Here is a 14158-nt window from a genome sequence, read left to right as displayed (position 1 = left end):
CATTCCCACGTTGTCTGAATCCCTCAAAACCAATAATCACGTGATTTTGGAAGTGGAATGATGCCCATGTATATAAGATTTTATTTCATCTGGGCAAGGGTCTTCCCATTCTGTTTTTATCTTACCGGAATGCGACTGTTTGAAGGCTGCATTGTTATATGCGCAATAGGCTATGTCACTGAATAGTTTTTCTCCTCCTAACATACGTAAAAACAATCTCTCTCCCCTAATACTCTTTCCGAATTATGCGCAGGTTCAACATCATCCATTTAATCATTCGGAGTAATGAGACGTAATATTTGTGTTACCTGAATTGCCGTGGCATCGCCATCAGGTCTGATTTATCGATATTCGTTTTCATTCATATCACTGTTATCACTAAAATTATCTTCGTTGATACATTACTCACTCATTAAAAATTCACCTGCACCCCTACTCAAGGATTCTGTGTCACTTTTTTTGCCCATATTCAGCTCATTTAAATCTAAGAATTTCATTTTTGTCTGTATTGAACTGAGAATGGAAGATAGGAAAACTTAAAAGGGTCCACCTTTTCAATACAAAAATGTTATAGTTTATTTATAACATATATTTGCACTTGGAACTAGTTTCGACGCTGTTTGGCGTCATCATCAGCCAAAATGTGGGAAATAGGCTAGCATGTAGGCATTTATATTACACAAGGCGTTACATTAAACAATACACATCTTACAAGGAGATAAAAACAGGGACGAATATAGAAACAAATGAATCGTTGAGAAAGCAAAAGTTATACATATTAAAAATAACCTTAACCACACATCTTGCAGTGCGAAAATATTCGTCTTGAATGATTCTTGAATACAAAACACACGCGCACACATTTCTGAAGAGCCAGCAGGCAGGAAAAAGTAAAGTGAAACCTTAAGAGTTCTTCTGAGAAGAGTTCATCATTTTTTCTATGTTCCGACTAACTAATGAAGTCTCCCTTGAGTTCCTGATAAACATACACAACAAGAAATTCTCCTTCACTCTCAACAATAGCTATAAGGACCAACGGTAATTTTAAATATTGTGCAGAGACGTGAAAGCATGATCTTGAACATGATATAACTTCTTCATTTAACGCAATTTTTTACACAAGGTGTTACATTAAACAATACACATCTTACGAGGAGATAAAAACAGGGACGAATGTAGAAACAAATGCATCGTTGAGAAAGCAAAAGTTATACATATTAAAAATAAGCTTAACCACACATCTTGCAGTGTGAAAATATTTGCCTTGAATGATTCCTGAATACAAAACGCACGCGCACACACTTCTGAAGAGCCAGCAGGCAGGAAAAAGTAAGGTGAAACCTTAAGTTCTTCTGAGAAGAGTTAATCATTTTTTCACCTTACTTTTTCCTGCCTGCTGGCTCTTCAGAAGTGTGTGCGCGCGTGCGTTTTGTGTTCAGGAATCATTCAAGGCAAATATTTTCGCACTGCAAGATGTGTGGTTAAGCTTATTTTTAATATGTATAACTTTTGCTTTCTCAACGATGCATTTGTTTCTACATTCGTCCCTGTTTTTATCTCCTCGTAAGATGTGTATTGTTTAATGTAACACCTTGTGTAAAAAATTGGGTTAAATGAAGAAGTTATATCATGTTCAAGATCATGCTTTCACGTCTCTGCACAATATTCAAAATGAAATTTACCGTTGGTCTTTATAGCTATTGTTGAGAGTGAAGGAGAATTTCCTGTTGTGTATGTTTATCAGGAACTCAAGGGAGACTTCATTAGTTAGTCGGAACATAGAAAAAATGATGAACTCTTCTCAGAAGAACTCTTAAGGTTTCACTTTACTTTTTCCTGCCTGCTGGCTCTTCAGAAATGTGTGCGTGTGTGTTTTGTATTCAAGAATCATTCAAGACGAATATTTTCGCACTGCAAGATGTGTGGTTAAGGTTATTTTTAATATGTATAACTTTTGCTTTCTCAACGATTCATTTGTTTCTATATTCGTCCCTGTTTTTATCTCCTTGTAAGATGTGTATTGTTTAATGCAACACCTTGTGTAATATAAATGCCTACATGCTAGCCTATTTCACACATTTTGGCTGATGATGACGCCAAACAGCGTCGAAACTAGTTCCAAGTGCAAATATATGTTATAAATAAACTATAACATTTTTGTATTGAAAAGGTGGACCCTTTTATGTTTTCCTATCTTCCATATTCAGCTCAGTTTCAATATACGCGATATTCAATCCCGCCATGTTTACGGACGAAAAAGCTGACCCACGCTCGCGGAAGTTCAAGACCGTTGCCTAGGCAACGTCAAGACAGATTATCTCTCTTCCTTTATTCCCTAAGACTTGTAGATTGCACTGCGTGTTCATAAATGCCTTATAAACACTTCTCTGATGAGAAAAATAAAAAACTATCGCACAGATCGCAGACGAATGCAGATAATGCAGCCGGGCGCTTTTGGGCGCTAAGGACCGGAAGGCTAAATGAACAGTCGGGCGCTTTCGGGTGCTAAGGGCCAGAAAGGGTTAAACACTTCATACAGTTTATGCACACCACATTTATGATAGTCTGTTATGCCTACCTTATCTTTTTTAGTTAAACACTTCCTCGGGGCCATGTTAAATCACACTAACTTACTAACGTAAAAATTAACACTTCAAACTCCTGTGAACAATTTAAAAGTAAGTTGGCAATGAAAGTTCAAATTCCAGCATTGTCGAGCATTTCAGATAACAGAAAAGCCGGGGGGTGAGAGCATAGTTAGTGTTGCCTTCCAAGAATGTGTACAACCTGTGCCGCAAGTTAAGGTAACTGTAATTCTGGGAGGTACCTCTGTGCAAAAAACTCGCACATAAATTTATTTTGAAAACAACTGTCCATTTAGGATAGGTTTAATTGGAATTTCTAGTGGCTATGTTGTATCTGTGTCTATAATAGAGGGTGTCTGTATGAGAAGGGTAAATTACTCATACACAACATGGGATTTTTATCACAGACCTAGAAAACTGTCCATTACACAGGGGTGTCTGCCAGTAAGAGGTGTCTGTTAAGACAGGTTTTATTCTATATTTTAACAATCATATATGGAGTATACATTGCAAAAGAAAAATTCAGTTTTTAGGTATGAAAAAACATGCATTATGCAAAGGTCTGTCAGACTCAGGACTTTAATCTTCCTGGCCACGTATCAATCGACTTGTGCGCAACGTTCATGGGAAAATAGAATAAAGCAATCTACATGGTTCGTTTTATGTTTTCAATATTAGGACGTCTCTTGTTGTAGACCATTCAAGCGCTGACTACAATTAATCCAGAGGATTGAGATCTGGACTACCAGATAGGCAATTAAGTTGGGAAAATTTGCTTGTTACCATTTTTGAGTTGTCTGGAACAGATTGCTGTTGAAAAGTCCCAATTCCGCCCCATGAACACAATTCAATTTAAAAGCTTTGTAACAGAAGATAGTACTGGAAGTACTGTGTTTTGGTACACATCAGTAGAAGTCAATGTGCGGAACGCCATCCTTAAGAACTCCCCACTACGTCATCAGTATAGCCAGATAAGCTCTCTGGATTTTGTGAGCCACCTGATATTATGACTGCATCAGGGGCATAGATATGATCATTTTGACAGTTAAAGTGCTCTTCAATATACTGAAAACTTCCTTATCAGTAAAGAGAATTTTCTGATGAACATCATGGGTGTATTGCTTAAGCAGGGCTCAGCATTTGAACAATTCCTGCTTACAAGTATGAAGGATGAGTTTTCCACCTAATCAATATTTTATTTTACCAAATGTTTAGTATTATTTACATTAAAACAGTACTGGTTTCGACCTGTAAATAGGTCATCAACTGTTGGTGAACCTGCTTAATAGCGATTGTACCACATTCGCTGTTTTAATAATCTTCAGGTTCTGATATCTGAGAGCAATGTTCTTTGCCTGGTTGGCTGAGATACTATAATCTATCAGCTTCATTGTCCATATTGATAATTTAAGCACACAAGTATGAAAGGCGAGTTTTCCACCTATTCAATACTGTATTTTACAAGACGTTTAGTATTAAAATAGCGAATGTGGTACAATCGCTATTAAGCAGGTTCACCAACAGCTGATGATTACCTACTTACAGGTCGAAACCGGTACTGTTTTAATGTAAATAATACTAAACATTTTGTAAAATAAAGTATTGATTAGGTGGAAAACTCATCCTTCATACTTGTGTGCTTAAATTATCAATACAGACAATGAAGCTGATAGAATATAGCAATTCCTGCTTCTTAAGTTGTGTTGTTCAGAAGGGCTGCAAAAAAAATACTTCCAGACTAAGGTCACTTTTTAGCACCCCGGGACATTGTTCATCTTAAAATGTTCAGCTCTCTTGCCATTAAATTTCGTTTTTGCACAGGATTTTGGTTAATTCTTTGTTTCAAAGCACTGATGAGTTGTGGTGCTCTAGTAGAACAAGGACAGTCATACATACTCTCGGTCTTAACTGAAGCGTTCGATTGTTCATTCTGCTGATGCCAACTTTCTTAAGGATACTGAAGATGTCTGAAGGCTGTCTTCCTACATTGTGCAGTGCTATTACTGCAACACAATTTTCATAATCGTCCCATTCCGTGATTACGAGATGCTGGATGCCACGGAATCACTTTGGAGTTTAATGCAGACCTTTTACAGAGAAGGTTCTCCTATATGCCACCAGATAGTATCACAGAGAAAATGGCCCGGCAGCAGTATTTATGGCGAGACTAGGTATGTACATACATGCATGCAGTAGCGAACAACCATCAGCTTATTGTCATGTTATCGTACTGTATTGTTCTCCAGGAATAATTAATGAACAAGGGGAGTGTGTATGTGAGGATCTTCAAAAGGCAGAAGTATTCAGTCAGCAGTATGTAAAGATTGTTGGTTACAAGGATAATGTCGAGATAGAGGAGGAGACTAAGGCCAAAGAAGTAATAAAATTTACATATGATAACAATGACATTTACAATAAAATACAAAAGTTAAAAACTAGAAAAGCGACTGGAATTGATCAGATTTCTGGGGATATACTAAAGACAATGGGTTGGGATACAGTACCATATATGAAGTACTTATTTGATTATTGTTTGGTCGGAGGAGCTATACCAGATGAATGGAGAGTTGCTATAGTTGCTCCTGTGTATAAAGGAAAGGGTGATAGACATAAAGCTGAAAATTACAGGCCAGTAAGTTTGACATGCATTGTATGTAAGCTTTGGGAAGGCATTCTTTCTGATTATATTAAGACATGTTTGTGAAATTAATAACTGGTTCGATAGAAGGCAATTCGGTTTTAGGAAAGGTTATTCCACTGAAGCTCAACTTGTAGGATTCCAGCAAGATATAGCAGATATCTTGGATTCAGGAGGTCAAATGGACTGTATCGCGATTGACCTGTCTAAAGCATTTGATAGGGTGGATCATGGGAGACTACTGGCAAAAATGAGTGCAATTGGACTAGATAAAAGAGTGACTGAATGGGTTGCTGTATTTCTAGAAAATAGATCTCAGAGAATTAGAGTAGGTGAAGCTTTATCTGACCCTGTAATAATTAAGAGGGGAATTCCTCAAGGCAGTATTATCGGACCTTTATGTTTTCTTATATATATAAATGATATGAGTAAAGGAGTGGAATCGAAGGTAAGGCTTTTTACGGATGATGTTATTCTCTATAGAGTGATAAATAAGTTACAAGATTGTGAGCAACTGCAACGTGACCTCGAAAATGTTGTGAGATGGACAGCAGGCAATGGTATGTTGATAAACGGGGTTAAAAGTCAGGTTGTGAATTTCACAAATAGGAAAAGTCCTCTCAGTTTTAATTACTGCGTTGATGGGGTGAAAGTTCCTTTTGGGGATCATTGTAAGTATCTAGGTGTTAATATAAGGAAAGATCTTCATTGGGGTAATCACATAAATGGGATTGTAAATAAAGGGTACAGATCTCTGCACATGGTTATGAGGGTGTTTAGGGGTTGTAGTAAGGATGTAAAGGAGAGGGCATATAAGTCTCTGGTAAGACCCCAACTAGAGTATGGTTCCAGTGTATGGGACCCTCACCAGGATTACCTGATTCAAGAACTGGAAAAAATCCAAAGAAAAGCAGCTCGATTTGTTCTGGGCGATTTCCGACAAAAGAGTAGCGTTACAAAAATGTTGCAAAGTTTGGGTTGGGAAGAACTGAGAGAAAGAAGAAGAGCTGCTCGACTAAGTGGTATGTAATACCAATATAATGGTCCGATATTGGACATTATAAATTTTCCAGCTAACTCATTCTTGGTTGCCTGCGTTTCGCCCTCGTGTGCTAAGTTAGGCTCGTCAGTTGGGACTTAGCACACCACCCAAGACGCAAGGCTAGTGCATACCGTGGAGGCCCAACTGACGAGCCTAACTTAGCACACGAGGGCGAAACGCAGGCAACCAAGAATGAGTTAGCTGGAAAATTTATAATGTCCAATATCGGACCATTATATTGGTATTATAAATTTACTCATTTGGGAAAAATATTTTAGGTTCCCTATGCGAATCAACATCTACATCATTAAGTGGTATGTTCCGGGCTGTCAGCGGAGAGATGGCGTGGAATGACATTAGTAGACGAATAAGTTTGAATGGCGTTTATAAAAGTAGGAAAGATCACAATATGAAGATAAAGTTGGAATTCAAGAGGACAAACTGGGGCAAATATTCATTTATAGGAAGGGGAGTTAGGGATTGGAATAACTTACCAAGAGAGATGTTCAATTAATTTCCAATTTCTTTGAAATCATTTAGGAAAAGGCTAGGAAAACAACAAATAGGGAATCTGCCACCTGGGTGACTGCCCTAAATGCAGATCAGTATTGATTGATTGATTGATTGATTCTGCTAGTATAAAAAAAAGTGAACAATATATTTACAGATTTTAAAAATATTATATAAGTTTAATAGAATTCGTTGAAAAAATTCTCCTCTCTCTCTCTCTCTCCCTCTGTTTTATTCATCATTAAATTCTAATGGACACTACATAATGGATGTCAGCCCTGAAGAATTGTGTATAGTTGTAACAAAAACTAATACAGTGAAACCTCGTTAGTACGTTTCTCATTAACATGTTTTCCTGCTTAGCACATCGTAAATTGAAGTCCCGACGCCCATCGTATTAAATCTGTATAAAAAATACCTCACTTAACATGTCACGATTTTTCGCCTTTACCGCTTAGTACGATCATATATTCCCCAGACCTGAAAATGTTCTTTGTCATTCCTTGTGTATGGAATGTGATTTCCAACAGAGATCAGAGCCCTCACCACGGGTCGGTTGGAGAAAGTTGTGCAATAAGAGGAAATGACCTTGAATTCTCCAACACCGAGCATATTGCGCCTTCGAGGAGCAAGTTGTTAGCTTAGGTAAAGTTGAGTTTTGCGTCATTGATTGGCAGCAAAGACTTTACACTAGAACAAGACAGGACAGTGCTAGGTTAAAGCACAGTAATAGATTCCACTGCAGCTAGGAGTGCTGAATTCAGTTTTCACGCGGTTATTTTTTTAAAGCTTTCCTGTTGACATACATGGCTTAATGGCTGGGAGTCATCCGAAATTATGCGTCATGGAAGTTACTGCCAAAAAATGTGTAATGGAAGTGTGACTCTAGCAACCGTGCAGCCATTGGTGGATGGTCATGACCGAGAGACATATCTATGATCATTTGATTTTCTCAAAGAGAAAAGTGGTTTATTTTTTGTTCTATATTCTTTGTTCTATGGAAAGGTCTTTGTTGTCAGTGAGATTGCTGAATAACCCAGTGTGTTGATTGTGCTTGTAGCCTATTTCGCATTCCAATCAGAAGTTAGAAAATTTATTTATTCAAATTCATTCTTTCCAACTTCGCAAACTTTCCTCTGCGCACTCGTTTTCTTTTTCCGTTTCTATTTTGCTTATAAGCATTTTCAATTTTGCCTTGGTTGCCCACAATAGTGTTCGAAGTAGAAGGTGCTAGTTTTAACGTTTGCACCAACTCTACGCACTTAAGATATGGATTCCTACCTACTTCTCGAAGGATTTTAAGTTTTTCTTCATTAGTGAGTGGTTTTACAACCCTTTTCTTATCCATAGCTAGGCTATCACAAGACAGATAACGTACTGTGCTACTGAACTTCTAACGATTATCCTATTAGTCCGTAAGTAGGCTGTCATGCGACAGATAATCACTAAACTTCTTTTTACCACTCAACACTATAAGTTGAAGGTAATGCCAATAACTGTTCTTGTGATAAGATGATTTAAATCCGTTTGGTACGACTGAAGTTAAAATAAGTCTATAGTGCAGCAATAGCAGATCTTCAACAGGTCATTTGTGGGTACCGTTAAGTAATAAGGCTTCCATGTACTGTAGGCCTATCCCATTAAAAAGTTATGTAAAGATGCAGTCAATAGTAAAGCGGTGTACCATTCATACAAAAATACAAACTGCTAATTTGACAGTTGGCACGTTTTTATTATTCACCGGCGAGTCTGTCCGAACCAATGCCGAGTACTGCCAAAGTTTAGTGTTCGAGATGGTGGCCGAAGGCACTTAATCGTGTGTGGAGAGTATAACCTCGCAAAAAATTCATGCTCGAACAAAGTGACCAGAAAACAGTGTTTAATTACCCACTAGTCAGAAACCTAAGGCTTCAATTAACAATTCATTATACCGTACAATTGTTTTAGGAAGAAAGTGATGTGCTATAATATGTAGGGACTGTAGCTATTTCTGTGAGCCCAAGGGCAAAAGAATGTCATATCTGTTCTTCCATGTTTTCACATCTTTTAATCTTCTTACTTTAACAGGCTCCAGTAGAGAATTATTGATATTTGTTCTCTCGACTTTTTCACACATTTTAGTGCTCTCCTTTATCTCCTGAAATACTATACACACAATGTAAAATGTACTAACGTGTAAAGTGATACCATCTCGCTGTTGGATAGTTTTTAATGGGATATTCGATAGTATGTTTTCCCGCTTAACACAATTTTTTCCATCGTCCCCTTCAGAAACGTACTAATGAGGTTTCACTGTACATCCAATTTCTAGAGAAGCACAAAGATTCACTTAAGATGAATGTTTATCAGCAAGTTTGTAGTTGAAATGATCAGTTTAAGATAAATAAGACTAAAATTAATGCACTAAAATATCTCACCAACAGGTTTAATAATAATAATAATAATAATAATAATAATAATAATAATAATAATAATAATAATAATAATAATAATAAGAAGAAGAAGAAGAAGAAGAAGAAGAAGAAGAAGAAGAAGAAGAAGAAGAAGAAGAAGAATAGATTCCCAAAACGGGGACATAAGAAGTCTGAAGTTGTTTGTACTTATTGTATAAATGTATATGTTGTAATTATTTCTGTTGTAAATATTTGTACATATATGTACCTGTAGTTTCATAATCAAGAGGGTGACTCCTTGCTTAGGCCGAGTCAGCCCATTATGTTACCGGCACAAGCCGAGCCTCCCTAAATTAATAATAATAATAATAATAATAATAATAATAATAATAATAATCTGAAACAATTTCCTTCATACCTGTCATCACGACCATAGCGGTCAGGCCGTGATCCATAGTATCGGTTAACTTCAGGGGGAGATGCTTCTTGTTGGTCGTAATCAAAATAGTCACTGCTATAATGAGAGTCATCTCGTTCTGGTTCACGATGGTAATGTTGATCCCTGAGGTCGGGCTGTAGTAAAAGAAAACCAGCAATGAAAAGAGAATTCAGGACATACACATAACTCAAAAGACCAAGCATGAAGTGTTCATCTACAACATCATATTACAATGAGTGGTGGTGATGATGGCAATATCGTCCTGTGCAGTCTGAAGAAAGCAAAGTTGGAAGAGAGGCTGGAAAACTAAAGAATAACACTTGAAGGCAGAGGGCTAAAGACTAGCAGGCATAAAACTGAGTACATAGAATTTGGAGTGTCCAATTATGGGGATGGAGGGATTCAGATGACAGCTAAAGAATGCTGACTGATTACGTGGGATTAACAGTGGCTAAGGATGGAGATCTTAAGTGCAGAAATTGCCCGCAGAATACAAGTAGACTCGATCAAATATGACCAACGAGTCATGATCATACCAAATATTTTCATCTGACAGTTAACCCCTTGCAAGAACACATATCTGAATCATACTTTTTGACCTCTGATGCACAAGTCCATCGTGACATCATGCATAGGAGTTCAGCACCTGTATAGAGACCAACTGCTATGTATATAAAGTAAAATGGAACAGTCCATCAATTGGAACATTCCTTTCTCCAGGGAAACTTGGTCTTTATTCAAAATTCAGACATTTACTATCAGTCAAAGAAATTCTTGAAGCAGTTGCATCAATACTGCACAAGGAAAATGAGAAAAACCCAAATACTGTATGTCTCAACTGGAAATTGCACAAGTAAAGGCACTACATTTAAATGTCTCCTTTGAAGAAATTATCCAGTTTCAGTGCCTGTGATATGAGGCTTCTACAACAGTTTCATCTAATATTATTCACAGCTTTTCCTTTTTTCTCTGAGCTATTGGGTAGTAATCTTGGATTATATTAAACAGATTAATTAGTGATGTAGTCACCTAAGAAGATAATACCATTTCCTGTTTGAAACTCTGTTTATTCCTTTGTAAAAGAAACATTTACCCAAACATTTACCAGTACTTGCCTTAAACTTCATAAACCACACAATTAATATGTTAATATACACATACACTATGGGTCAAAAGTTTTCGATCACCTACCACAACTATGGTTTTGTAATTAAAACAGGGATTTTGTTTTGAATATTCTAAAATATTCCCATTCTGATAATAAAACAAGTATAAACATGAAAAGACTAAGTGCCTCTGTTGTGTATTTGACTGGTTGTTCACAAAGAGGGGCACTGATGAGTATCCACAACAACACTGATGTACCTTTATCTAAGATGTTTCTATTCAAATATGCCTCATTCCTTCAGCTGTCTGTGTAGCAATCAGTTTGCATTAGTTTACAGTTTATTGTGTGCATCCAGCAGTGTGTTTGTATACCTGATCAGGTTCATTACCATATTACCTCCTAATGGAACAGAAGCAGGAGATTGGAAATTTAAAAAATGTTGTAACTGTAGCTCTGCATCAGGAAGGTTATTCTAGTAATAGCAACAAAAGTTGGCGTAGCCCAATCTACAGTGGTGTATAAATTGCAGCGGTTCAAGCAAACTGGTGCCAATGCAAGCGTTTCTTGATCTGGAAGACCCCGAGTAATATCATACAGGGAAATCAGTTCATATGTGTACAGAGTAAATGTCAGAGGACTCGTAATGCATCTGAAATTTGTGAGGATAGTATGAGAGCAGCTCCAATCTCTGTCTCAACAGTGCAATGCCGTCTTTGTGAACAAAGTTTAAAAGGGTGCATAGCAAACAAAGTAAGGTGAAAAGATCACAATGGGCATAGCAACATAAAAACTGGAGTGTGCTGCAATGGTCCAAGGTGTTATTCATGGACAAATCTAAGTTTGAAGTATTTGGAAGCCATAGTCAAATGTTTGTTCATCGACTTCGTGGAGAATGTATGAAGAGTCAGTGTGTGACTCCAATGGTAAAGCATGGTAGAGGGTCAGTCATGGTGTGGGGATGTTTTACAGGTGATGAAGTCTGTGATCTAGTGAGAATTAATGACACATTAAAGAAGGAAGGATATCAAAGAATATCACAGGATACTGATCAACAATGCAGTTCCATCTGGCAAGAGAGTTATTGGTCGTGGGTTTGTTTTGCAGCAGGACAATGATCCCAATTATACTTCTAAATTGTGCATGGGGTATGTCAACAGAAAAGAGAAATGTGGGGAACTGAAAAATATGATTTGGCCAAGTCAGTCACCTGACTTAAATCCCATTGAACTCTTATGGGATGAACTCTACAGGAAGGCCAGAAAACTGAGGTCATCTAATGTTGAAGGTCTATGGAATAATTTTCAGACATGTTGGACTACAAAAGCTCCAAAAACACTACAAAATCTTATCTCCAGAATGCCAAGAGTGTGTGCAGCTTTTCTGAGGGCAAAGAGTGGATACTTTGAAGAGGCTAAAATCGAAACCATATGGTACTTAATCATAGAGAGAGAAGATTTTTATTTTGTTGGTCTATTTGGTTTTTACAGTGTATTTGTACATTGAAATAAAGTATATAGTTTTTATTAATAGGTGATTGAAAACTTTTGACTGGTAGTATACATTCCTCTCCGACTATTCTAACAATTTCTACATTTCCCTTTCTAGTTATACCTATGTTAGTTTGATGTAATCAACTATGCAAGCAAGATTAAATCAAACTCCATGATCCCCAGTTAATTTCTGTGCAGGTCATGTGTTTCAGTGGGAGTTTCTTGCATCAAGACTGTCAGTACAAGCTCACTATACTCACCCTTTTCACTACACATCAAAACATCTTGTTGAAAGCAAAGCACTCAAGCAAATGGGCAGTTCATCCAGGCTAGAGATGAATGAAAACCTTTCTGCTCCCACTCGACCAACATAGTCAGTGCATAATGCTCTGTGGAGGTACCACTAGAATAAGTATCATTCATGTCAGTATTGTCAGCATATGTTCATTTCCCTAAAACCGAGTGAGTTGACAGTGCAGTTAAGGGCATGCAGTTGTGAGACTGCATTCAGGAGATAGTGGGTTCAAACCCCACTGTCAGCAGCACTTAGGCACTTGAATTCACATTAATTTCTTCTCGAGAAATCAACACAAAACAGTATACGTGTTGATATGATAACAATTACCCATTGAGACGGCTAGGTGACTTTGGACTCTTGTCTTCTCACTCCAAAGAGAAGCATAAAAGCACCCAAATGGCAAGTATTCAAAATAGTAATAATTATTAAACAGAATTAAATCACAGTTGCTACATAATCTATAGGTAAGAAGGAATAGCATACCTCATGCTGTGGTCTCTTATCTTCAGCAGGAGGCATAGAACTCATTGGAGCTGCTGGTGCATCATCTGCTACAGGATACTCCGGTGACCAACCATCGAGGAAAACTGGATGGTAGGGAGCAACATAACTTTTCCACTGATCTCTGAAATTGTACACAAAATACAATTAGTCAATAATACAGGAACTAAAGTATTACTACTGAGCTAGAAAAATGCACTATTCATTAAGCGGAAAAGAATCCACAAAGAAACCCTTCCCTGTGTTAAAACAAGCTATTTCAAATTTTACCTACAATGGAATTCAAACTATTGGTATTCACCAGACTGAACACCACCTTAATTTGCTGACCAAGCATTGTCGGATTTCATATTCTTCTTATTCAGCTGTACTCCTTCTATATCCTCACAATTACTTCATTCTCACCTACAAGTGATTCTCTTTTACAAAGTCCAGTGCTGAAGGCTTACAAATGGTATTCTACAATGAAAGTCTAAGTCTAAATAAATTATTTTGAGTGGAAAAAAAAAAAAGAAAAAATACATACCTTGGTATAAGCCATGCATCACCCAATGAATGCCAGAGTTCTGTTTCTTTACTGGTGACACAATTGATAAGCAAATTGAAGGCTTCTCGAGTCAGAAGAGGTGAGACAACTTTTGCAGGAAGATTTGGTCCATAATGTGTATCATGAGATGCATCCACAATTAGTGCCAGTGGAGTGAATAAGAAGTGCACCAATTCAGGTGCATTTGGATCATGAATATGAGCTTTCAGCTTGGCCTGAAATAATACAGAAGTATTGTTTCACAAAAACAAAAAACAAATATTTACATAAAGACCACAGTTTTACTTAGGAAATACCTCACAACAACTACACAGAAATATTATCACAAGAGACAACAAACCTGTCTTTTTCATCACACTGTAACAACTAATAGGTAAAATGGCTTATTTACCTGCCTGCAACTAAATTACTTTTGTAGGTAAATGTTCCTACATAAGAGCTTTTCACTGGCGAACTATGGGCAGAGAGGAACCCATACCAGCATTAAATAATAAATTCTATGTGAAGTGTGTTGCTGAGAACAGCTCCTCATGATCTTTTGAAGAATGCATTTGGAAGTGAATATAAGAAATTCTTTGTGCCTTTGGGACTCAAATTTAAAATGCCA

The 14158-nt window shown here is 37.2% G+C and overlaps 1 protein-coding gene across 2 annotated transcripts in view; it reads right to left on the bottom strand.

Moving 5' to 3' along the window:
* Positions 1–14158, bottom strand: part of LOC136864740 (epidermal growth factor receptor kinase substrate 8) — a 368916-nt gene that overhangs the window by 102368 nt on the left and 252390 nt on the right. For both annotated transcript variants that reach the window (XM_067142087.2, XM_067142088.2), the window contains exons 9-11: positions 13531–13766; positions 12987–13128; positions 9587–9741 (exon numbers count right to left, since the gene is read on the bottom strand). In XM_067142087.2, the coding sequence (XP_066998188.1) occupies positions 9587–9741; positions 12987–13128; positions 13531–13766 (533 nt within the window). The remainder of the gene's footprint in view (positions 1–9586; positions 9742–12986; positions 13129–13530; positions 13767–14158) is intronic.

The sequence above is a fragment of the Anabrus simplex genome, chromosome 2, assembly GCF_040414725.1.
Source record: "Anabrus simplex isolate iqAnaSimp1 chromosome 2, ASM4041472v1, whole genome shotgun sequence".
NCBI lineage: Eukaryota > Metazoa > Arthropoda > Insecta > Orthoptera > Tettigoniidae > Anabrus > Anabrus simplex.
This window is presented reverse-complemented; position numbering and strand designations above follow the sequence as displayed.